Here is a 27075-nt window from a genome sequence, read left to right on the forward strand (position 1 = left end):
ACAGCGTTTGAGATGCCACTGATCTGATTACCTAGGTCAGCAGCCTTTTTAGAGGAGCAGCATCCCGGCGCTGCCTCCCCCGGGCACCTGTGCACAGGTCTTCCATGGCTTGGGTGAGCAGTTCAACTTCTCTGCAGAGGGAGGTCTCCGAGGACCCTTTACTCTCTACCATTCTTTGATTGTGGGAGGGAAAATGGCAGGTTTGAAACAGCATTTGGATCTATTAAGTGGCCTTCATCAGCTGACTTGGGCCCTTTTGCTTCCACAAAGGGACAATTTTGGAATTGCAAAGATGGGAGCAAATGGAGGTGGACTTTGCTGGGGCCCCAAAGCTGACCCACTCCCTCCAATTCAGAGGGAAAAATAGTTTCCTATGAACTAATTCAGAATAGAGGTATAAATGGCTTTGCTTGGGCTTTCTTCCTCAGTGAAGATGAGGAGGATGGGGCTAGTGGGTCCCAAGGTAACCAGACCCAAATGGGTGTGGAGCTGGGTGGGGCTCAGCAGATGGTTATGACAGCCAAGCAACCACATACATAATTTTATGACTTAAAGTCTTTTGCACCCTCTTGGTGAGTAGCTCTTTGAGGCCATTTGCCTCCTACAATAAGTGGGGAGGGCTCCTTTGTTTGGCACCTTTCTGGGTTCCAGCTCCTGCAATACTGGGCTGTCCTCATTGTTAACAAATCATCTTCTCCGCCAACTCTAAGCTTCCTGGAAACTTGTGCTCTGTCCCATGCATCATTTTACTCTCCTGTCTGGCATAGCCCTTGTTGCAGAATAAATGGTCAGTGATTGTTTGAAAGAAGGAAAGACAGGAGAAGTTAGGATTGCCTGCTGAAGGTGACAAAGAAGCATCTGGAATGTCCAATGTCCTAAAAATTACTTGTGCCCTTCCCTTTAGGAACTCAGAGTCGACACAGATGTGTCTGAAACTCATCTATGGAATCCCGGGTTAACCCAGGCCTTAGAACACATGCACTTGCCCATCAGTCACGAACACCAAGCACCTACCCCAGCCAGACACTGCCAGGGGCTGGAGGGAAACCACTGTGGATGAGAGCTGGCCCTGGTCTGGGGAGATCACAGAAGTGTGCATGAACAGATGAGCAATGATTCATGGCAGAAAATGCCAAGTCCCAGGCCTGGGGCTGCATGTGTTTGCAGAAGGGGTTGTAAAGAGTTGTGCTCTCCGTGAGCCTGGGGGCTCTCCCACTTCCTGTGGGCTTGCCTTTGGACATAATTTTTTAAGCAGACTTCATTTTGGGGAAGAGTAGTTTAAATTTTACAGAAAAAAAATATTGGGCAAAAATTTGTTCCCATATACCCCCTCAACCTTCCCCAATTTCCCATTAGTAACATCTTGCATGAATGTGATACATTTGTTACAACTGATAAACCAATATTGGTAGATAGTTATTAAGTGCAGTCCATAGTTTACATTAGAGTTCACTCTTTATGGTGTATATTCTGTGGGTTTTGACAAATGTATAATGGTACTATCCGCCATTACAGTATCATACAGAATAAGAGTTTCACTGCCCAAACAATCCCCTGTGGACCATTTGTTCATCCTTCCCTCCTGCCTCCAAACCCCAGGCAACCACTGATCTTGTTACAGTCTCCACGGTTATGCTACTTACAAAATGTCATGGAGTTGACTATGTATGTGTAGTATGTAGCCTTTTTCAGACTGGCTTCTTTCACTTATCAGCATGCATTTACATTTCTTCTTTGTCTTTTTGTGGCTTGACAACTCATTTCTTTTTATTGATGAATAATAAACACTCAATTGTATAGATGTACTAGTTTGTGTATCTTCACCTACTTTGGGGGGGGCATCTTGGATGCTTTGAAGTTTTGGCATTTATGAATATGGATATGATTTTCACATCTTCTTTGACAGTGTGTCCAAATTAACACGGTAGAGTAGGGCTGTGTGTTTGGGAGGCTGGGCCTATTTACAGAATGCAAGACTCCAGAATGTTCTTGGGTTTGGCTAACCTGTAAAGCTGTGACCAGGCCAGATGTTGAGGGAGTTGGGAATCTGGATGATATCTGACCCTCCCGTGTTCTTTCCAGTCCTCCACGTGGTCTTAAAACTTAAATCATTTATTGAAATATTAGATGCTGCGGACACTATTTTCTCTTCCTCCATTTCCCTCTTTGCACAGCATTTCTCACTGTGGTTCATTTTGTTCCATGTCACCTCATCCGAACCTCCACTCTCCAGCCCCAGGCTCACGGGTTCTGCCACTTCTTCCTCTGGGAACCCTTAGTGTTACCATCACCTTCTCACATGACATTGCCGTGGTTTGTGGACATGTCTGTTTCCCCAAATAGGCCAAATTTTACGGAAAAAAATATTGGGCAAAAATTTGTTCCCATATATCCCCTCAACCTCCCCCAATTTCCCATTAGCAAAATCTTGCATGAATGTGGTACATTTGTTACAACTGATAAACCAACGACTGAGACTGTCTTCATTTACAATTATAACCTCATGCTCAGCATAGCACCTACTTAGTAGATAATCATTAAGACTATTGTAGGGTTTATGTACTCATAAGTATTTAAAATGTGATTGTAATCCAAGGGAATTGGGATTTCAATAAGTTCTTAAGCAGTCTTATGTCTTACCAGCTCTCATGACCTTGTCATTGTTCACATGTAGCCTCCTCATCCTCCGGCTAACTGGGGGGTACCTCAAGCCTCCACTACTCACAGTCATCCCCACAGACAAAAGGGATGAGTCAGATTTCTCAAAAGCAAAGCCTTTGCTTTGGCATGTGTGTGTTTTGTCTCTGAATTTACACGGTGGCATAAATGTCATGGCTAGGATGTGAGTGAGTTTTAGTGGCTCGGTTGTTTACCTTATTTTTATTGTACAATCACATCATATAGCCAGTTCAATTTCTGTTAGCCATTTTCAGTTACTCTTCCGCATTTCCTTGAGCCTCCAGTCCCAGCTCTGGGGCCAGCATCTATGGCACCTCTCTGCCTACATTTCTTCACCTGTTCAATGAAGATGTTGGATTAGATCAATGATTTTTACCCTGCAGTTCATAGAATGTCCTGAAAGACCACAAGAAGTTTCTGGGCATCCATATCCCTGAAAATGTATTAAAATCTTGTGTATCTGAACTTTTTTTTTTTTTTTTTTTTTTTTTTTTACAGCTTGTATATGGAGGCCATAACTCCAACAAGCTTCAAAATCACTGGAAAATAAGATTTTCAAAGTCTGACCAAGCAGTTTTTTCACTGTAAAATAAAGTTTTCACAATGCCACATTTTCTCTTTAAAACATCAGCAGGTAATAATGGAGTGAGGCTGTAGGTTGAAATCAGCCATGCTTCCTGGGGATTCGTTTGTCATGTGGCACATTTGAGTTGATGAGAAGGTCTAGAGTCCAATTCTCTTGCCTCACTTAGTGCTGATAGTAACTTGGGTTGTGTGCTTCCTGGCTCTCTCTGACTGGTGTCTGAAGAGCAGATGGCACACAGCTGAATGCCTGGCAGATAAGGAGCTAATTTCTCATGGCTGCACCTGAAAAACCATGATGGTTGTATCGTCAGTAGCTGCTGCCAACAGACTTTCAATGTAGGCCCGGACGTTGCGCCTATGAATAAATCTCCTCTTGAAATGTGGTATACTTTGCAGCAGCCCAGGGGAAAAAGGAGAGTTATTGTCTCTCCTGAGCAGAGGAGAGGCTCTGGGGCCCTGGTCCAGGTTTTCCCACTGGGAGCTTGGTTAATGTGTTTGACACCTGATGAGAGAAGCGTGTGCTGTAATTATTAGTCTCATAGTCAGCGATTTTTGTAGGCCCCAAAGCATGATACTGTAGATGTATCTTTCACTCCCCTACTTCCCTTCTCAAAGGGGATTTTGGTTCCTTCCCCTATATATTCTTTCACTGATGTAAATTGGTTCTCATTTTTCTCACTGGGCCCTTCTAATTAATGTTCTGGTCTTTCTTTCCCCACACACTGAAGTTTTCTTCATTGTGCTCTTGGCTGAACAGGGAACATAGCACCCCTTTGGCTGTACTTTTCAGCACCATCTTTGTGGGCCACACAGGGGTTTTGAGGCAAGGCAGGAATGGTCCCCAGGGGTCTCCTATGCTTTGCCCTCTACTCTTGTTATTACAAGCTAGTTTACAGTATAATACATGATTGCAACTATTAAAGGGACATAGTTCATTTTAAACGGCAAAAAACATGGCAAGAAAGGATAGAGGGGCAGTTCCAAAGACTTCCACAAATAATGTTCTGATTACACCTTCTTGTCGTTACCAAAGATAGGCTTCTAATTGCATTTACTCAAAGGCTAATGCTACCCAAATGATTATACCCCAGGCAGATTTAATTTGGAAGTGGTGGGAGAATAAATGCATATATTTCTTCATTTATTTATTGGCCAAACGCAAGCTGTACTTAACCTAAAAGTAAGGGACGTATAATCAGCCTGCCCCCAGCTTCTCCCCAGCTGCTGGAATCAGCAGTCAGCACTACTTCCCCAGGACCTTCTGCAGCCTTAGCTCTCATTGGCTACTGGCCAGCCCTTGGGGCTGTGCTCGGGGGACCTCTTTGCACACCTCCCACCTGGCAGTCCCAGAGCTTCAGGAGAAAGGCAAATATTAATGACTCCAGTTTGATCTCAGCTCCACATTTCTGCTTTGAGTTTTACAGTTAAACTTTTTTTTTTTTTTTTTTTTTGAGAAAGAAATACAATTTCTGCTGGTAGAATATGATCCAGTAGACATTTCACTATGTCAGACATCATGCCCAAACCAGCAACTTTGATGTGACAGCCCTGTCACCTCGGCTGTGTCACCAAGGCTGAAGTACAGTGGCATGATCACGGCTCACTGCAGCCTTGACTGCCTGAGTTCAAGCAGTCCTCCCACTCAACCTCCCGAGTAGCTGGGACTATAGGCGCAAGCCACCACATCTGGCTAATTTTTGGTTTTTTTGTTTTTGTTTCTGTTTTTTTGTAGAGGCAGGATTTCGCCAGGTTGCTCAGTCTAGTCTCAGATTTCTTGGCTCAAGTGATCTGCTGGCCCTGGCCTCCCAAAGTGCTGGGATTACAGGTGTGAGCCACTGTGCCCGGCCTTTTTATGCTTTTTTGACATTCACCGGGAGGGGACTCACGTGTAATCTCTTGGTTGCTCAGGCACCTCTTTTTCCTTGATGCTCTGATTTAGAGCTCTCCAGCTGAGTCTGGGATGGCAGGAACCATCTGTTCGCCTGCAACCTCCCCTGATTGGAGCCGTACCACCCTCACTGACATGTGATCATGGCCAAGGTGAGCAAAGAGGAGCAAGGAGAATCTCTGCGAGCTCATGGGAAAAGTTTGAGATTCATATATAGGTGAAGCCTCTGCAGCTGCCTTCCTGCTGGCTTAGGGTAGTCTCCAGTCCCCTTCTGCACCACATGTGGAATCTACTTCATTTTGCTTTGCCTGATTTTCAGGCAGTGGGCACACTTGAATTCCTTTCTGTGAGATTCAGGAGCTGTTAGGACAGTCTATACAGTGTATTGCAGGTGGCTGGAGGGTCAGTGGACCTGCAACTAGGTTGTGCCAACCACAGATTGAAGTCATATGTGCACATGCATCTGCACACACACAGACACACATATACATGTGGGAGACCCACACAGCGAGCACAGCCTGCAGTGTAGAGAACTGGATTGCAGAACTAGGGAGCATGACATCTGTCAGTCATTCTACCTCGAGGAATCCCTGCACACACCTATGTAACCCAGACTGAAAATACCTGAATCCACATAGACAGGCTGCTTCTACAGAAGTGGTGATTGGAGTTCCATAGGATATGGATCCAACAGTGATGTAAAGAATATCCTTGGGAATCTGGCAGGCCAGGTACCGTTCCTGGGTGAGCCCTTCACATTCTAATCTCAGCTGAAGGAGAGGCCTGCACAGCCTTGGTGAAGTTTCTGTGTGGTGAAACTTGGATGCAACACAAATGGAATGCCTCGTTTCTTGAACTTGGAATGTTACCCGAAGATAAAGCTCCAGACGACACCTCCCATGGCATTGTTAATCCTGCAGCAAGGAACCCAGGACTGGGTTGTGGGAGGAAGTGCTTCTCCTTTGGCCTGTGTGGGCCTCTCTTGAACCACATCAAAGGGCTGTCACATCAAAGTTGCTGGTTTGGGCATGATGTCTGACATAGTGAAATGCCTGCTGGATTCTCTTCTACCAGCAGAAATTGTACCTTTTGTAAAATGACAAATTATATGTCATTTACAAACATCCTTGCGTCTTAATCCTTCCTAAGCCTCTAGGTAGACTGAGGTGTCTCTTAAAATGTATGTTATGAATCAACAGAGTAAGATAGGTTAGGCAGAGAGGCCTTTTGGTACCATTGTTTTAAACATAACACGCAACTTTGAGTTTCAATAAAGCACTATGATTTCATTTTACACCACAGTATTGTTCTTTGTAGAGAGAGAATGTATTATGGAATTGTCTTTCCAAAGACGGTACTCCAGAGTAATATTCCTTTAAATAAATATTTTGTTATTTTTATTTCATAATGATGACTCTAGTATTGCTCTCATGTGATATAGAGACTAATGAATAACATTTGTTAAAATATTGAATGCTTATAAATATCAAAGGTTGGCAGTAGCTCAGGAGAAGGTATCTGTCAAAAAAATGAAATATCACTGCCAGCCATTTGTATGAAGGATTTTAAAAAGTTACAATGTAACAGATGGCACATGGTAGGATTTCTGATCGAGACCTTGTCTTGTACTTTATACCGTAGGGAATTAAAAAGAAAAGCATTTTAAGGGACGTTTCAGCCAAAATAGATAATATTTTCATATAGATTAGCTGTTCTTTTGAGCTTCAATATTGAAAAACAAAACTACATTAACATTTGTGAATCTCTTAAGTCTGTAGTGAGAATTCTCTTGCTTAAAACAACAAAATCATTATTTGGGAACAGTACTACATATTTTCTTACTCAGTTTTCTTTGAAATAGACAATTTAAACAAATGACTGTAAAGGTTTTGTTTTGAAAATTAAAGATATTTGGAATGAAGAGTACTTACTCCTCAATTAGAAATCGTAGTTTATTTTAATTAAATGACACTTGGCAAAAACGAGGAGGGGTTTTTGGCACCACTGGGAGATATCTTTGGCATTTGTAGAAGAATGCTTTTTGTCAAAGAGTTCGAGATGACGTCAGAACCTCCCTGAGGTCTTTAGTTCTAGTGCCACTGAAGAGTAAGTTGTGATGTCATAGAGGTGAAAAATGCAGTGAATGCATAGCAATTAGAAGACAATGGTCAGATTGCATATAAGCCAGATGCAAGTATATCTCTTAAGAAATTCTACATAGATAGGTTAAAAATAAAAGGATGGAAAAAGATACACCATTCACTAACCCAAGATGGCCATATTCATATCAGAAAAGTAGACTTTAAAACAAGGAATATTGACAGGGATGAAGAGAGAGATTACATAGCAATAAAAGGTCAATACACCAAGAAGCCACAACAATCCCAAATGTAAGCATACCTAACAAGAGAACTTCAAAGCACCTAAAGCAGGAACTCATACAGATGAAATAGGAAATATACAAATCCACTATAATAGTTGGAGACTTCAACTCTCCTTTCACACTATCTATGGAACAAGTAAATGGAAAGTCTGTAAGAATATAGAAGACCTGGACACCACTATTATTAAATTTGATCTAGTGGGTATTTGATATTTATAGAACAGCCACTCAATAACAGCAGAATACATGTTCTTTTAAAGTGTGCATGAGACATTCACCAGGATAAGCCATATTCTGGGCCATAAAATAAGCCTTAATAAATCTAAAAGATTTGATAAAGTATATGTTCTGACCACAAAGAAATTAAATTAGAAATTAGTAACAGAAAGATATCTGGAACATCTCTAAATATTTGGAAACTATACACTTTAATAAATCATGGGTCAAAAAAATAATCACGAGGCTAAGTTATTCCCCCTGAATTCAATATCAATAAAATTTTCAAATAAATGAAAATGAAAACACAATATATCAAAATTTACAGGAAGCAGCTGAAGCAGTACTTAGAGATGAACTTATAGCATTAAATACTTCTATTAGAAACAAGACGGTTCTCAAATCATTTAAATTTCTACCTGAAGAAGCTAGAAGAACAAACTAAACTCAAAGCAAACAGAAGAAAGAAAATAATGAAATAGAAATCAGAAGAACAGTGGGAAAAAACCTCTAATGAAATCGATAGCTGATACTCGAAAAAGGCTAAAATAAAATTGATAAATTTCTAGTCAGACTGATCGAGTAAAATAGAAGACACAAATTGCCAATTCCAGGTATAAAAGGACATTGCTACAGTTAATAAAAGGATGATAGAGTATATGAACAACTTTATGCCCATACATTTAACAACTTAAATGGACAAATTCCTTGAAAGACACAAATTAACAAACTTTATTGAAGAAGAAAGAGATAATCAGAATAGCCCTATATTAATGAAGAAATTGAATAAATAACACAAAATCTAAACAAATCCTTTCTGAAAGCAGAAGGAGTACTCTCAACTCACGAGATTAGCACTGTCTCAATATCAACACCATTGTAAGAAAAGAAACTATAAACCAGTGTTACTTATGACTGTAAATGCAGAAATCTTCAACAAAATATTAGCAGTCATTCTCAGCTGATTTTTTTCTACTAATATTTAATTTGTATTTTAAAAACTGATTATTTTGACTACAGCACCAAGTAGTAAAACCTTAACGATCAGAACACAACTAATGATGATCTTCATTTAGATGAATCAGAAATGATAATATGTCACTAGTAACTAAAGGAGACTTTAACTGTGATATTTTGAGTCTACTTATGACATATTTCTGCTTGTCATCTGCTGACAAGTAAGAAGGTCTAATGCAAGCCTGTTGCTGTTTTTTTTTGTTTTGTTTTTGTTTTGAGACAGGTTCTTGCCCTGTCACCTAGGCTGGAGTGCAGTGATGTGATCTCAGCTCACTGCAATCCCCACCTCCCACATTCACGAGATTCTCCCATCTCAGCTTCCCAAGGAGCTGGGATTACAGGCCTGTGCCACCAGGCCTGGCTAATTTTTGTATTTTTAATAGAGACAGGGTTTCACCATGTTGGCCAGACTAGTCTTGAACTCCTGACCTCAAGTGATCCGCCTGCCTCGGCCTCCCAAAGTGCTGGGATCACAGGCCTAAGCCACAGTGCCTGGCAGCCTATTGCCTTAAGAGTTACCTGGAATTGACTCTTTTCTACTGATGTTCTTCCTGGATAGGATCAATCTGGTCCACTTCTTTGGGGGTACACATGGCCCATGCTTTCACTTGATAGTTTTATTCTTATTTATTAGAAGTAGTATTGGCAGAAAACAAAGTCTGTTTCTCTGGGATTTGGGGATTCTCAGATGTTAGCTGTGAAAGCTGGAAGAAGTGAGATCTCCCCAGAGACCAGTGTTCTACTCCAGGCGTGATGCAGTGGGAAACTTACTCTATTTATTACTCATATGTTGAGGCCACACAAACTGTTTAGAGGTCAGCCTGAGAGTCACCAGGGCCTTGTTTCTTAGAATGAGAGATGAATTAGATGTTCAGATTGGGGATGGTTGATTCCTCTGGAGCTTTCTAGGCTCCTACTTTTTAGGAAGGTGATGCGTTTTTCTCTTAATCAGAACTCATAATGAGCAAGTGTTTGTGGGCTGCATATTGTGTTTAGAGGTGGTAGATTCCATAGTGGTCAAACAACAGGGAATCTTTGGAGTCACTTACCGTCCCCAGACTCCCACCCCACAGCATCTTGCCCCTGCCACTTAGCAGCAATATGTATTAAGTTGTGAGTTTGGAGGAGCCTGGACTGCCCCAGAATGTAACAGAAAACCACAGTGTCTGTAATACAGCAAAGGAGGGGGCTGTGTGACCGAGGGCTTGGCAGACCATGCAAAGGATTTTGGATTTCTTTCTGGCTGCAGTGGGCAGCCACTGAAGAGTTTAAACGGGGAAGTGATGTCATCAAGTGGGAGTGTCCACAGGACTCTTGTGTTCTTTGCCAGAGGCAATATGTCTGGTAGGGAGGCCTTTGAAGAAATGACTGCCAAGCAAACACTGAGCTTTACCTAACTGTGTCCTTTCAAATCTCTCTCAGATGGGGGCCTATCCACTTCCTGGGCCACTGAAAAATCAGCATATCCTTTCTGTCACTAGATGTCTGCAAATTCTTGTGGGGCCATTTATTCCATGCCACTTGCACAAGAGGGGGAATGTGGCTCTGTCCTGTATCCCTTTAGGCTAGAATTGAAGTCCAAGGTGGCTGGCCAACAGTGTGACGTTGCTTTGAATGCTTTTATTCTATCTAAGCATTTTAAATGGTGTTTTGCATTCCACTCCATAATATACATGCTTAATTTAACACAGAACCCATTTTCCTTTAACATTCTCTGTTCCCATTTTACAGATGGAGAATCCAAGGCTTAGAGACGTAAAGTGTTTTGTTCAAGGTCACATAGCTAGTAAGTGGTGATACCAGGTTTGGAATGCAGGCAGTCTGATTACTTAACCTTTGCTCCTGATAATTCCGTTCTTCACTGTGGTATCCTAGTGCCTAGAACTGTGCCCAGCAGGTGCTCAGTAAATCTGCATTGTGTGATTCTATTGGAAAAGTCTGGCATTGGGGGCTAGGAATGCAACCCTATGCACACCTGAGCCACCTGGATCAGGATCAAGTGTGGGTGCTGGGAGGCTGAGCAGGATCTGTGCTCCCTGGTGTCCTATATACCAGAGCAGGACTCCCTCTTGTGTGTCTTCAGCACCTTGCAGCGCCATCACTCTGACCAGCTAGTAACTGTGGCATACTAGTCTGTCTCTCCAGCTGTGTGGTGACCTCTGGAGGATGGGCCCTGTGTTTAGCTCACCTCCTTCTTCATGAGGCCTGGTCTAACTCGTATATTTGAAACGTGACTGCTCAACAGTGGGCTTATGGAAGTCAGCCCAAGTCTTCAGCCGGAGAATTCTAAGACTGGGATCTTTCATCTGCCTTGCCCATGGCCGGGACCATCCTTGAACATGAGTGAGAACTGAGGCCCAGGCAGAGCTAAGGCTGCCTTCCTGCCCAGAGGCCCTCATGCACCTAGAAGGAGCCAGCTAGTCCATAGAGATACCATGCTGCCCTTGGGTCTCCTGTGCTGCCTAGGGAACTCTAGGACCTGAGGAGTGCTCAAGGCAGCCAGCACACCCTAGAAACAGGAGATGCAGAAAACATCGGGGTACAGGGCCTGTAAGGCAAGGGAGGCATAAGGTAGAAGGATGGATTCTGTTCCAGCTGCATGGATTTTTCTGGGTATAGTTGGCCATCAAGTGGAAATAGTCTATAAACTGGAAAATAGAGTCTGCAAACAGCTGGAAATAGAGATCTGGAGAGAAGAAGGATGGAAGATGAGGGTGAAAATTCTAGGTGATAGTTGTCAGTGATAGCCAGAGTAGATTTCTACCTGTTTGAGAGGGAATAGACAAAAGGGCGGGCCCAAAATCTGTCCCATCCACACATTCTTTCGTGCCACCTGTCACACACCAGGTATGTATATGCAACATTCTCCTTCTGGTTGGGGATAAGGTCTGTATCCTGAGTGAAATGAATTGGCTTTCATTACCTTTCCAGGGGTAGTTTTGTTATCATTCATATCCTGTCTGTGTTTTCACTGTCAATTGAGTCAGTTTAATTAATTTATATGTTATATTCTTTATTTCAGAAAAACTATACAACTCCAGTGGACGAGATTTGAGAAGGGCCCTTTTCTCCCTGAAGCAGATATTTCAGGTAAGTAGGAAAAAAGATAAGTACTTACCTGCTTTTACATTGCTGTGAAATTAGATACAGGCAAGCTTCTACCTGTACTTATTATGAAAAGGAAGGACAAATTTAGATTACAATATTTATCTTTAGATTATAATATAAATTAGGTCATAATATCAGTTGGTAATTTTTATCATGTCAAATATTTCAAACATAATTAAAAGTAAAGGCAACTTTATCACATATTTTTCCATATTTACTTCTAGTGGTTTTTTTTTTTCATTATTACACTTTAAGTTCTGGGGTACATGTACAGAATGTGCAGGTTTGTTACACAGGTATACATGTGCCACAGTGGTTTGCTGCACCCATCAACCCATCATCTACATTAGGTATTTTTCCTAATGCTATCCCTCCCCGAGACTCCCACCCACTGACAAGCCCTGGTGTGTGATGTTCCCCTCCCTGTGTCCATGTGTTCTCATTGTTCAACTCTCACTTACGAGTGAGAACATGTGGTGTTTGGTTTTTTCGTCCTGTGTTTGCTGAGAATGATGGTTTCCAGCTTCATCCATGTCCTTGCCAAGGACATGACATTCTTTTTTATGGCTGCATAGTATTCCATGGTGTATATGTGCCACATTTTCTTTATCCAGTCTATCATTGATGGGCATCTGGGTTGGTTCCAAGTCTTTGCTATTGTGAATAGTGCTGCAGTAAACATACGTGTGCAAAGCCTATTCGAGGTATAACTGAAGACCTGTGTTCTGCTCCCTCATCCTAACCAACCTCTTTCCACCCTACCCCCACATGCGTGTTTCCTAATGGTAAATGTTAACCAACAATATGTGATATTCTTTTGTATGAACTGTATACATATGTGATCATGTTGCATATATCCTACTTCTGCTTACTGAGAATGGGATAGGTGTAGGCATAGCTGATGTAGCTCTGATTGAGGATTGCATTGGATGAATAAAACATAAGTTGTTTTGTTCATTCTTCTATTGGCAGATGGTTTGGTTAATGTCCAGTGTTCTGCTGTTATAAACCATGCTATTGTGGCTATGCCCCCTTGTGTACCTGTGCAAATCTGTCTTAGATTCCATAGTATCCTTGCCTCCTAAGCCTTCCCTTCATTCCTCCTCTGAGAAAGTCACCAGCGTAATGAAGAGGACTAGGACAGATGTGCAGACAATATCCAAGATGATCAGCCGTGTGAGGGCAGGGTCAGGAGATGGATTCGCGGAGAAGATGGCCTTTGCATTGAGTTTGCGTCTCAGGAGATGGATTCGTGGAGAAGATGGCCTTTGCATTGAGCTTGCGTCTGTCTAGGTTCATTGTTCTCCTTCTGTTAGGATTTTGGATTCTAGTTTACATTCTACTTCTTTTCAGTTCCCGTCTCATCTACATCCTTAAAAGATTATCTTTGTCAGTGATAGTTGTCAGTGAGAGCCAGAGTGGATTTCTACCTGTTTGAGAGGGAATAGGCAAAAGGACAGGCCCCATATCTGTCCCATCCACACATTCTTGTCACATTCTTACTTCACTGTGTTCAGTCATACCACAGAGTCCCTTCTGTGTGTTGACATTTCTGGAGACAAGTCCTCTTTGTTTTCTTCCAACAGCCATGGGTTTGAACCTGGTGCACCCTTGCTTCACCACGCTGCATACCTCAGAAATGCCTCGGGGTTTAGAGGTCTGCCTTGGTTCACTCCTGGAAAATTGCAGCATCTATTAATGGTGCTGTGTGTGTTTGGTCCTCCCTAACTCAGTCCATTCTTAGCTTCCCAACAGAGGGAGTTACTGTCTTCTTGGTTCCATGCTGCCTTCTGGGTTACATCTGAATTTCTCAGCATAACATGGAAGTCCGTCTTAATCTGGCCTCTGCTGCCCACCTCTCTGTCCTTGGCTACAACCTGAATTCCTCCTGAAGTTGTACTCCAAAAGTAAGGCATGCCCTTTCTGTTCTACACCTTCGCCCTGGACCTACAACTTATTGACTGATTGATTGAGATGGAGTCTTGCTCTGTCACCCAGGCTGGAGTAAAATGGTGTGATCTTGGCTTATTGCAACCTCCACTTCCCAGGTTCAAGTGATTCTCCTGCCCCAGCCTCCTGAGTAATTGGGATTACAGGCATCTACCACCATGCTTGGCTAATGTGTATATTTTTAGTAGAGATGGAGTTTCACCATACTGGCCAGGCTAGTCTCAAACTCCTGACCTCAGGTGATTCACCCACCTAGGACTCCCAAAGTGTTGCGATTATAGGTGTGATCTACCACGCCTGGCCTGGACCTACAACTTCTATCCCAGAATGTTTTGCTACCCCACACCCACTCTATATGTTTCTTGGTTTTCCTTCTGGTATCTTCCTGCTAGGGATGCCCTCTCAGGGATGCCCTCTCAGAATGATCACTCACCCTAGTTAGGGTTCCACCAAATACCATTAAAAGTATCCTGTGCTTACCTGTTGTACAGGTTGAGATCCCTAATTTGAAAATCCATTAGAAATGCTCCAAAATTTGAAAACTTTTGAGTCCTGACATGATGCCACAAGCAGAAGATTCCACACTTGATCTCATGTGATGGCCACAGTCAAAGTGCAGGCTCACAACACACGATTTATTCAGCATTCCCAAGGGAAAAAGACCTTCCCGCCAGCTTTCAGCTGTGATATATATTTTCCACCCATGCCCAGATTCCTCCATGCAAGCATGCCCACAAAGGGCAATAAAATGGCATGTGTGAAGGCTGGGCACACCAATGGGAGTTTCCCCACAATGCCCACATGGTCCAAGACGTATATATATTACTCATTGTGTGTGTTTGCTTATTCTGTGCTCTGTGGTATAAAGATATTGTTGAAAATGTCCAAAAGGCATGCAGATACCTCCTTGGGTAACAGTGATAAAAACGAGAAGTCATATCTGTTTATCTATAGCACAGCGTGAAGCTGTTGGAGAAACTGGGCAGTGGTATAAGTGTGAACTGTCTTACAGAAGGGTATGGTGTTAGAATGATCACCATAGATGACCTGAAGAAACAGAAGGATAAAATGTTGAAGTTCTGTGCGGAAAGCAATGAGCAGAAGTTACTGAAAAATAGGAGAACGTTGCATGAAGCTAAAAGTGAAGATCTCAATTGTGTGTAGAGTGGATCCATCATTGATGCAGTGAACACATGCCACTTAATGGTATGCTGATCACATAACAAGCAAAGATCTATCATAAACTGAAAATGGAAGGGAGCTGCATATTTTCAACAGGGTGATTGAAGAAATTTAAGAAAAGACACAACATTCAATTTTTAAAGATTCGTGGTGATAAAGCTCTGCTGACCACAAAACAGTGGAGAAATTCATTGACAAGTTCGCCAGGGTCACTGCTGATGAAAATTTGATGCCAGAACATGTCTATAATGTGAATGAAAAACATTACTGTTTGTGGTTACAGCCCCTGAAAGACACTGCCTAGAGCTGAGGAGATAGCTCCTATGGGAATTACGGGTGCCAAGGACAGAATAACCGTGCTGGGCTGTGCTAATGTCGCAGGCACACATAAATGAAATTTTGCTGTGCTAAGCAAATGCATCCTCACTGTTTCAAAGGAATGCATTTCTTACCATTTCATTATTATGCTAACAAAAAGCCATGGATCACCATATCATCTTTTCTGATTAGTTTCATAAACATTTTGTACTGGGGGCTTGTGCTCACTTCAGGGAAGCTGGACTAGATGATGATGGCAAACTTTTGTTTTCCTTGACTGTTCTGTTCATCTTCCAGCTGAAGTGCTCAAAAAAATAATGATTGGGCCATGTACTTTCCCTCAAATGTAATTTCATTAATTTAGGATATTCTTAGATCAATGAGGAATCAATTCTTAGATCCATTAATAAAGGATATTCTTAGATCAATGAGGAATAAATGTTAAAAACACTTTTTTTGAACAGCATGCTAGCAGCAGTGAAGTTTTCAAAAGCAGTTTAGCATGAAGGATGTTTAGCATGAAGGATATACTGCTGCCAACACTGGAAACATAGTGACTAAAGACACAGCTGTGCATGCCTGGCACAACCTCTAACCTGTGACTGTGTTTAGTGATGATGGTGAACAAGTGGTGACTTTGAAGGATTCTGTATGTCAAGTGAGAAGAAAGTGATGTCTGACCTCTTTATAAATACAAAAATTGTTTGCATGTTTATCTTCAGAGTCCATCAGTGAGCTGGAAGAAGTGGATATTGAAGTTTTTAACATTGATGAAGAGGCCCCAGTTGTTCATTCGTGAACCAATGGTGAATTGAAATAGCTAAAATGTTTCTGAATCAAGGTGATCTTGTGTAAATGACGATGAAGATAACACTGTAGAATAAGTGCCTAGAGATGACATGGCAAAAATATGTGATGGGCTTACTGAAGTGTAGATCAGTGTGCATTCAAAACAGAACACGTTTTGAAGAAATCATGTTAGGTTATAAAGGCAAATATTTCTAAGACAAAAACTCTTGTTAATGAGGCAGATGATTGTGGAGAAAACAGTTTTAAAAGCCCATCCAGAAGAATGCCTCCTCATCCCTAGAAGACCCACTTCTTGTCCCTCAACTACTTTTGATGTTTATTCTCACCCCCCAAAATAAAATATAGTGTATAGTAACCTTTTAACCAAAACACAACATTGTAGGGGGATACTGTAGCAGATGAGACAGGCATTCTGGTGATGCCACTGTACTACTTAGTTATCCGGAACATGTTATGTTTTTTCGTTGTATAAGTGGCATGTCATCTTTTTCCCTCTTAAGTGTGAATAAGTGTAAGAAAATGATTGCATATTGGTAGCATATAAATTCAGAGTCAGGAATGGTGGTGATGCCAAACTAGCACAGATCACCCATGTGGGTGGCTAAGATAGTGACACCTTTGCTTTCTCATGGTTCGGTATTCACACAAACTTTGTTTCAAGCACAAAATTATTTAAACTATTGTACAAAATTACCTTCATGCTGTATGTAAACCTGTATGAAACCTAAATGAATCTCATGTTCAGACTTGGGTTCCATCCTCAAGATATGTCATTATGTACATGTAAATGTTCTCTGAAACACTGCTGGTCCCAGACATTTTGGATAAGGGATACTCAAACTGTATAGAACTTAAGATACTTCAGAGCACTTGTCTTGAGTCTGGTAGTCTGTGAGCTCACTGGGGTTCATCGCCACGCCTTTTGTGCCTAGCATAGTATCTGGTACCACTTAAACTATAAATGAATGGCCTGGGTAACTTGAATTGTCTTCTAGAAGATGTCCCTGTCTTCACTCTTTCCTGTCTCTAATTTCTGTGCTAACTAATTAATTTCCCAGAACTCCACTTCAGAGTATCCACGTGTGTCTTCCTGATACGTAGCTGAACACAGCAAAACTTCACCCTCCATTATGCCCTCTTCTTGGGCTCAGATCTCAAACTGCAGTTGGGCTAGACTGTTTCTATGCCACCAGAGGGCCATGCTCACAGCACTCCTCCACCTTCCTCATTTAGTCTATCAGCCTCTATCAGCCTGCCTCTTGTCTCCATTCTTCAGCTTTGACTTCTCTCACACCTGATAGAGAGCTGGTGGCAGAGCCACACAGCTAATAGCTATTCCAAATGACTTAAAAACACTGTAATTTGTTCAGTGTTAGTTAGATATACCCTGAGAACAAGAAGAACCACCAAAAAATCCCCAACCGCAACAAAACTGTTTACAATAATCCTATTGGTGATGGTGGTGTTGGTATTACTATTCTGAGACTGGTGTGTGTGTGAGATTCTAATTGTCATTCTACGCATTCTTAAAAATTAGGATTCTTAAGTTTAACAACTCTGTGTTCCTGAATTTAATTGGAAATATCAGAATGAACCCATGTATATTATCTTAAGCAAATAATAATTAAAAAAAAAAAAGCTAGAAGCAATAATTCATTAGCCAAAAGCACCACTAGCAATGAGATTGTGGTCTGAAACACCAAAAGGAACCAGAACACCTTGGAGAAGTGGCTGATTCCAAGTCTGGAGTAGGAAATGTAATAAAATAAACTAATTAACTTGGAACATCTTATACAGAAAGCAAGAAAGCTATCGAATAGTCTAGGATTATTTCCGAAAGAACTCAGAAGCAAGTTGAAGGGACAGTGAGCATCAATAAGGGTGATAATTGCACTGGATCAAAACACACTAAGTTTGTATTAATGAGTTCATAATGACACTACAAAATAACAATGGATTGACAAAAAAAAAAAAAAACAGGTGAAAGATGCTAGTGAACTAGCTTACTATTTTGCAGATGAATTAAGTTTTAGTATCTCACATTTATTTTGCCTTGTCACTTACGGATTTTAGGATGATCGAATAGTTGAGGGGAAGTCTTTTTTGTAGAAATATTCTATCTAATAAGCAAGAGGAAGTAACAGAATGAGAATATTACCATCCTTCAGCCCCTAATGAATGATTTAATGGATCTATGTGGTGAGCCCCAAGAGCTGCTGACATGATGAGCATGAGATTCAGCCAGGTATTACGTGCCTCCCAATGGAAATACAAACTACCATGGATGATGTGGTCAAGCCAAAAAAATCACCTCTGGATCTGCATGCCTGTATATGCAATAAACTATTTGTAAATGATCCAAGATAGAGGCACACGTTAAACTATACCACAGGGGTGTAACCAACAAAATCTGAACTGTGGGCTACTCTACAGGACAAATGATCTGGTTTCTTCAACACACAAATTCCAGTGGGAAAGAAAAAAACTCATTGAATTAAAAGATGTTCAAGAGTCATATCAACTAACTGCCGTGTATGAGTCTTACTTGGATCCTAATAAAACTGTGAAAAACAGTATTTATGCAAAAAGAAATTAGCCAGGCATGATGGCAAGTACCTGTAGTCCCAGCTACTCGGGAGGCTGAGGCAGGAGAATGGCATGAACCAGGGAGGCGGAGCTCCTGTGAACAGAGACCACGCCACTGCACTCCAGCCTGGGCCACAGAGTGAGACTCCATCTCAAAAGAAAAGAAAAGAAAAGAACAGTATTTATGAGACAGTTGGATATGTGGCCACTGACCAGACATTTCATAATGAAAAGTGTTAATTTTTTATTGTGAGTACATATTTTTAAGAAGAGTTCCTGTAGTTTAGAGATACATATTGGAATGTTTATGGATTAAATGATGTGATGTATGGGACTCACTTCAGATTAATGTGGCAGGGGAAGGGGTAGGATGATCAATGAAACAGGGTTGGTGTGCGTTGATTGGCACCTGGAGTTCACGAGATTATTCTGTTGTCTTTTGTATATGTTTATAGTTCTCTCAATTGAAAACATTAAAAAATAAACATGCTTAGACTCTTGTAGATCTTTTCAACCAAGTTTACTCTGTAGTGTTTGTTCTCTGAATTCCCAGGACCGTCATTAAACAAATATTTTTGAACAGCCTCGTTGGCAGCGTGTAGGCAAGGAAGAAGGGGCTTGTTACTAGAAGTTTATAGTCTGTTTGGAAGACCACACACGGGTGCATAAAACAGCACTCGACCACAGGGCAGCGACACATGGGGGGATTAACTGGATTACACAGGCAGCGGCGCTGTCTGGGCATGGATTACCACCTTCCATACCTGTGGGTTGGCGTCTCCATCATCTCTTGTGTTTTCTAGGTGTGGATGTTCTTTTCCAAACTAGATTGTAAGTGTCTGAAAAACAGAGGCATTGGTCATCTCTTTGGGTTGAATATTCCTTGACCAATAGGCATTTAAAAAATGATCACAGTTTAATATATGACATTACAGAAAATTCTGAAATGCAGCAGTAAGCACCTATCAGTGTTAACATTTTGATTTCACTCTATTCTGACACCGGTGTTTTGAAAGTCATTTCTTAATGCTCATATATTTTAGGATATATGTGTAAAATCTAGCACATTGCCAATTTGGAAGATTTTTTCCAAGTTAATTATCAATAAATTTCTCTTTCCTGAGTGCCTTATCTACAAATGTGCATACATTTCAGTTCTGAATGATTTTTATAAACACTGTCTCGCCTGTCCAGTGTTTTTTCCAAGTGCCTTTGCCAGACAGTCAATTCTCTGGTATATTAATATTAGTGATTAGCTTGAGTGGTTTCTTGAGAGCTTGTTCTCACTTTTTCACCATGAAGTCATGTGTGAATCTAGTTTTAGTTAAAGTAATAAACATTTGTTACGTGCTTGGAAAAACTTTCTGACTAGACATGAGCTCATCTAAATGTTCACTTTTCACATATGCTGGTGGAAAAGGATATGGATGGAGAGAGAATTATTTTTTATTTCCTTTATACATATGAGCGTAAAGTAATTTTCCAAAAACTCATGATATTGTCCCATTTTCTTTCTTCCAAAGCCATGATTATCTTGAAGTCTGAGTTAACACAGCTGTCTTTCATTACGTTCAGGGCGCAGGCATCACTCACCCACCCTTCCCCCCAAGTCAGCTCTGACCCTGAAGAGCTCTTTCCTGGTTCAAAGGGAACCTTTGCTGAGCCTGCCCACATTGACCTGGTCCCCCATCCATATAATTGAAAAATGCCATAAAAATCAAAATAAGGGGCTGATTTCATGTAGGAACAGGAGAATTATGCCAGTTCATCTACATTTTCTCTTTTGGAGATAAGCCATGGTTGCTGACTTTTCCTATAATAATAACCTTTCATTATTCCATTAAGCTTTCTACCATTTACATCACTGAGGTTTTTTATTTTTGCTCTGTTGTGATCATTTAAGATGAATGTTTCAGCTTTATCCTAGATGCCTTTGAGACAAGGCACTGTCCAATTGAGGAAATCTCCCAGTCTCAATTGAGGAAAACAATGGTGGAAAAATCTCTCTCAGAGAGCTTGGTACTACGAAAAAATGACTGGGCTTGGGTCTGGCTGAATGGAGTTAAGTGATCTTGCCCACATTTTTTTTTTTTTTTTTCTTTTTGCCTCTCCTGAGTCTTAGTGTCTTCATCTGTAAAGAAAAGCTAGCATTAAATCAGTGGTTCTTGAATAGGCAACCCTTGAGGATTTCCTAGGGAATTTAATAGCAGAGCCTGGGCCCCACCCCAGAAATTTGGATTAAATCCATCTGGGTAAGGTCCTGCTTTCTAGTCCTTCTTAAAGCTCTCCAGATGATTCTAATATAAGAACCGTCTGAGCTCTTCAGAATCACCTGCTTCTGAGCTTGAGGAACAGGGCCTCCCTGTACAGATTCCTAATCAGGAGGGCAGGAGTGGGGCCTAACAAGTTCCCAGGTGCCAGTCTCTGTTGGCTGATAGGTCTGGAGACTTCTGTCTGAGAACCACTGGATGAGATGACCCATGAGGTTTCTTTCATGTCCTGCCTTCTGTGATCAGGTCTGCAAGCCGGCCAAGGCGGTCCTTTCGAGGGATGGCAAGGTTGCTGCAGGTTAATGGCCAATCCTGCACCCTGCTTCCATGCTTGTCCTGCAGGCAGTACAACTACTGGAGGTTGGATATACTGCTTTCCATGGTTCTCAGCCCTTGCAAGAGCCTTTTCTGTAACTGCTGTCCCAAGGACTGTCTTTGGAACACAGGAGTGGCTTTGAGTTCCTCACCTGATAGTCTTTGCTGCAATCAAATGTTTCCTGTAGTTAAAAACCAGCAAGCTTCGCATGGCCAGACCCTTGGGACCCATGGAAGAGTACAGCCTGGTGTTTCTTGAAGAATGAAAAACAAGACACCATATTTCTGGCAGTGAGGAGATTCATTTGCCTTATCTTTATTAGATTGCCCGGAAGGCAATAACTGGTCTTTGGCAAAGGACAATGAGGGGACTGGTTGTAAAATTCTTTTGGCAAGAGTTGAGATGCTTCATTTGAATAGAGTAGAGCAATCTGTAGGGGCCATTCTGGCTTTAAAGGCTTGTACATACTTTTAGCAGCACAGCTGGGATGGAACGTGGACAGGGACAGTATTTGAAGTATTTTTTTTTTTCTTTCCTGCCAGGATGACAAGGATTTGGTACATGAATTTGTAGTGGCTGAAGGTCTGACATGTCTGATCAAGGTGGGAGCTGAGGCTGATCAGAACTATCAGAACTACATCTTAAGGGGTAAGTCATGACTGGGCATGCAGCAGCTGCCCCAGCTGCAGGGGGGATCTGGGTTCCCCTTCAGGACTTAACTACTGAGAGCTTTACACCCTATGGGAAAAAACATCTGCATCAGGTTTTATCAGTTCCTAGTAATTAGTGACTGTGCTAATTTTTACTGACTTTCACCTGGAGTTATTTTGCCAGCTTATTAGGAAAACTGTACCACTCACTGGGTTCTTTATAATGTCTCTTATTTGTCGAGGAAGGAGACATACTAAATGGGCTTGGGTAAAGCCTGCATCTCAGCAGAAAGCCACCCCAAACCAAAGGGGGCAATTTATTTCTTGGAAAAAAAAATTTTCTCCCAATTTGAGTTATCACCTGGGGCTCTTGTCAAAGTGCATATTTCTCACCTTGTCTTCCTGTTTCTGATTCGATAGTTTTGAGTGGGTCCGGGATTTGCCTTTTAAAGAGCGATTCTGATTTCATTTATAAAGCGATGCGAATATAGAGTTTGAAGCGCTAATTCCTGTTCCAGTTTATAAAGTTAATGGTGTTTTTATAGTCATAGGTTTTTTTTTTTGTGCACCTTCATGTAAATAATTTCATTTGATCCTGTAAAAAAAACAAAAACAAAAACAAAAAACACCTGTTCATAGGCAGGGAAGGAATGATTAGGTTGAACTGTATGAAACTGCTGCTATCAACAGTTTTGACCTACAAAAGAATTTTATATAGCTCAATATTATCTACATTTTCCAGTTGAAAAAATATTGAGACTCAAAGTCAAGCTTTTTACCTAATAAAGGCAATACCCATAGTGCGCCAGGCAGCAGCTGTGCCCAGGCACTGAGGCATATCAGGCTGGTCCGGGTTCTGCCATCCCCTCTATATCTATGCCTGTGACCCCACAGACTGCATGTTCAGCGCTCGTAGGAGAAAATAAAGCTGCCAAACCTTCCTTTCTTTTCTTCTTGGGTAAAGGAAGAATGAAAATCATACATGAAAAGTGTGATTTGATATCAGATGTCCGTGTTTGAAGTTGAGTGAGACAAGCAAACTGATACAGTCATCTCAGCTGTTTTGTTTTGCCCTGAGAATGCTTCCTTATGGTCTGTGGCATTTTTCTGCCAATCAGAGCTCTCAGTCCTTCCCTCTTTCCCCTCTGTAGAGCCACTGCAATGAAAAGCAACAGAGAGAACATAGGGCTCATTAAAAATAATAATAATAATAATAAGGTTGTCTTTTCAAGTCAGTGTTGTTTTTGTTCATTTTGATAAATGGCAAATGTGTGTGAGAGTTCCTGAGCCTCTCACTTGGCTGACCCATGGTATGTGTGCCGTAGTGTTTGTGGGGCTGTGGAGTTGGCTCTTTTTGTTCACCTTTAGTCTTTTCCTGGGCTTGTAGTAGATCCTCGAAGTTGTCAGTAGATATGCTTTATTGCTGACTTTTTTTTTTTTTTTTTAGACGGAGTCTTGCTCTGTCACCCAGGCTGGAGTACAGTGGCGCGATCTCAGCTCACTGCAAGCTCCGCCTCCCGGGTTCATGCGATTCTCCTGCCTCAGCCTCCAGAGTAGCTGGGACTACAGGCGCCCACCAGCACGCCCGGCTAGTTTACGCCCAGCTAAATTTTTTGTATTTTTAGTAGAGATGGGGTTTCGCCATGTTAGCCAGGATGGTCTCGATCTCCTGACCTCATGATCTGCCTGCTTAGCTGTACAACATGGAGGAATAATATTTATCTCACTTATTATTCCTGGATGGTTATAGCTAACGATCTAAAGTTTTTTGGGATAGCCAGTATTTAATTTAAGTCTACTGTGGAATTTTGTACCTCATAATAATTCTTATGGAAGGAGGACCTAGAGTGGTATATTCCTGGGAACTTAAACTTTCTGCACACGTTACTGAGCCTTCTCTATGGGCCATGCACCATGTCAGGCCCAGGGGTTGTGACGATGAAACCAAGATATACACTGTCTTGAAGCAGGTCCCTGTGGGGTCCCCTGCATGGCATGTTTTATATGCTGAGTTGCATGTGTCTTGTATGTTTGGAAATTGCACATATGTGATATGCTTTGGAGGAGAAAAGAGAGAGATAAGTAGAAACGGTAAGACCAGCTGCCCTTTCTGGCTGTAACTCAAGAGAAACTGCCTGTTCGGGCTAGCTTTACATGGAGAAATTTAATTTGGTCATTTCCTCCAAACCAAAATACCAATTAATCATAAAACACCTCAGTCGGTATCAGTTATTTTAAAAGCTGGATAAGATCTTAAAACTCATTTAACTCAACCTTTTCATTTTAGAAGAAAATTGCAGATATATTTTGTTTGCCCTCATACATGTTGAAATGTTTTAATGGTTGTCAGCATTTAAAAATTGGGAGATTTGGTATTTTTTTAAAAATCCAGATTTCAGGCTTCTTTGGAAAAACTGTCCCAGAGTTGACTGTATTCCACTATGGGAAAAAATCCCCACATGCCATGTATATTAGGGGATCCCTTAATGAGAATCAGAATGTGTGGTCAGATGGTGTTTGTTGGCATTGATGCTACCAGAAATGGAAGTATCATAGATAGCATGGAAAGAGATTTTATGATGTAAGAAGGCAGTGGCACAAAATGATCACGTGGTAATTAAACTGACATCCTCCATGTCAGAAAAACTGAAGTTAATATGTTGGCACTTTACAAAATGCCAAAAAGAAGAGGAGAGGTTGGGTTCAGACCATAGGGAAGGCACCAAACTAGCCCCAAGGTGAGGAAACAGGAGCAAAGGGGAAGAGTTTCTTGCTTCCTGAACTAAGGTTAGGTCCTTGGCTACCGTATTTTCCACTGAACAGCCCAGCCTGACTCTCCGCAACCTCATGACACTGTTCCTGTGTCCCACGCAGCTGGCTTGGAGGAAGCTCTTTCCTGTCTCCTGCCAGGAGGGCTTTCTGCTTTGGTTCTGGACTTCAGAGATTGTCATGGTAGCTGCACAGCTAGGCTTTGATGTGGATGACCCAGGAGTCCTGGAGGTGTCTTCAGCTCCAGGTGGGTTGAGGCCGGTGTTGAGAATGGAGTCCTTCCTCATTTGATGTCTCTCCTCTTGCCGAGTGGTGCAACAGGACTATTTCCAATAAAAAAATCAATGTGGCATGAGCAGACTGGCAGCCCTGGGGCTAAATGGAACCTGCCAGTGTTTTGTATGCCCTATTTAACAGGTTTAAAGATTTTGAATTATGAACATTTAAAAATTGGGAGATATGACATAAAAATACAGCTTTTCTTTGAAATACTGGCTTTTCTTGAAATACTGAAAACTTAAGCCGACCCAGGGCCTGTGGGATGTGAACTGGGGAGGGCTGGAGAAGCTGGCCCTTACAGCAGAAAGAGGCAATCACTATGTAGTGTTTGCTTTTTCTTCCTCCTGTAGTTGTTGAAACCTCTGTCTTGGGGCCCTGGCTGGGTCTGACCTCCGTTTGGCCTCTCTTTCATGTCTCCTTTGCACACTGTTAGGGATGTGGCCTCCAGGGTGAAGCAGCCACACTGCCCAGGAGTGTGGTCAGGGGCAGGGAAGCTGCAGCCTGTAACTCCTTGGGAGGGGAAGAGAGGCCAGGTCACCCTGTTGCTGTTGACACATGATGACACATGCTTCCCTGGAGTACTCTGCATGTCCCATCTGTGGCTCCTCTTGCCAGCCACTGTCACTGTACATCAGGCCTGCACCCTCTTAAGAAACTGGGCCGGAGAGTAGCTGAGACCTGCACTTGTGTCCTGCTCTTTCCAGCCTCTACAGGCACAGAGGACCCCAAATGGACTCAAATTAGGCCGTTCGTGGCTCTCCCCTGGCCTGACAGGCCACAGGATACTGTGTCCTTGTCTAGCTTTTCTGCCTTTCTGCAGTGCTGCATTTCTCACAGGAGAGAGCTGGGTGCTGGCCCCACCATTCCCCCTGGATCAGCCGCAGTCTCTCTGGTGTTTCTGGATGGATCTGCCAAGGTCAGTGGGGTGTGGTTGACCTACTCCTAGTCTCAGGGATTGGGGACTGTCTTGTCCACGTCTCATTGGTCATTTGGGTAGATTTGGAGGAGGGTGGTTCGGAGGCTCCTCGCCGTGCTTCTTCTGCAAGTGCTGAATGATCTGAGTCATCATTGCTGTGGTCTGTGGCCTGATGGCCTGTCAGCCCCCGGTGCTGTGTGCAGGAGCACCATGGGTCAAGTGGGCGAGGAGCTCCTGCCAGGGGAAGCAAGGCAAGGCCAGGGCCAGATCCTGACCTTTGATGGGACAAAGTGTCCTTTGTCCTTTGTATACCCTCTGAGTGTACACCCTTTGTACACCCTCTGTTCTGAGGTAAGAGAGGGAAGCTGGACTATTTCACGGGTGGGGCAAGCAGCATCCACGACCCTGAGCCCTTCACCTCATCGGGCAGCAAATTTGCCGTCAGCTTCTAACTCTACCTAAGTACTTCGGCTCTAAGGTTGATTTTGGTTTTCCCTCTTACTCTCTTCCAAGGTATTTTTTCCTGTGATTAGAGAATGCTTGTCTCTGGGTAACTTTAGTTTATGATGAGTAAGGCTTTTCTTTCCTTTTTTTTTTAAGAGATGTAGTTTCGGTCTATCACCCTGGCTAAAATGCACGATTGCAATCATAGCTCACTGCAGCCCCAAACTCCTGGGTTCATGTGATCCTTCTGCCTCAGCCTCCCTAATAGCTGGGACCACAGGCATGTACCACCATGGCTGGCTAATATTTTTTATTTTTTGTAAAGATGAGGTTTTACTATGTTTCCCAGGCTGGTCTCAAACTCCTGGCCTCAAGAGATTCTCCTGCCTTGGCTTCCCAAAGTGCTAGGCTTATAAGCATGAGCCACAAGCATGCCCAGCCTCTTTCAAGTTGTAATTTTTCTAAAGTACAAGTTAATTATGAATATTGTTGACTATAGCAAGCATTCAGTTGTAACAAATACTTCATGTAGAGCAGTGTTTCTAAAGAAATACACAGCGGCCGGGCGCGGTGGCTCAAGCCTGTAATCCCAGCACTTTGGGAGGCCGAGACGGGCGGATCACGAGGTCAGGAGATCAAGACCATCCTGGCTAACACGGTGAAACCCCGTCTCTATTAAGAAATACAAAAAACTAGCCGGGCGAGGTGG

At 42.3% G+C, this 27075-nt stretch overlaps 1 protein-coding gene across 3 annotated transcripts in view; it reads left to right on the plus strand.

Moving 5' to 3' along the window:
• Positions 1-27075, plus strand: part of FHOD3 (formin homology 2 domain containing 3) — a 487786-nt gene that overhangs the window by 201150 nt on the left and 259561 nt on the right. For all 3 annotated transcript variants that reach the window (XM_025365274.1, XM_025365275.1, XM_025365277.1), the window contains exons 4-5: positions 11791-11858; positions 21851-21956. In XM_025365274.1, coding sequence (XP_025221059.1) covers positions 11791-11858; positions 21851-21956 — 174 coding nt within the window. The remainder of the gene's footprint in view (positions 1-11790; positions 11859-21850; positions 21957-27075) is intronic.

This window comes from Theropithecus gelada, chromosome 18, assembly GCF_003255815.1.
Source record: "Theropithecus gelada isolate Dixy chromosome 18, Tgel_1.0, whole genome shotgun sequence".
NCBI lineage: Eukaryota > Metazoa > Chordata > Mammalia > Primates > Cercopithecidae > Theropithecus > Theropithecus gelada.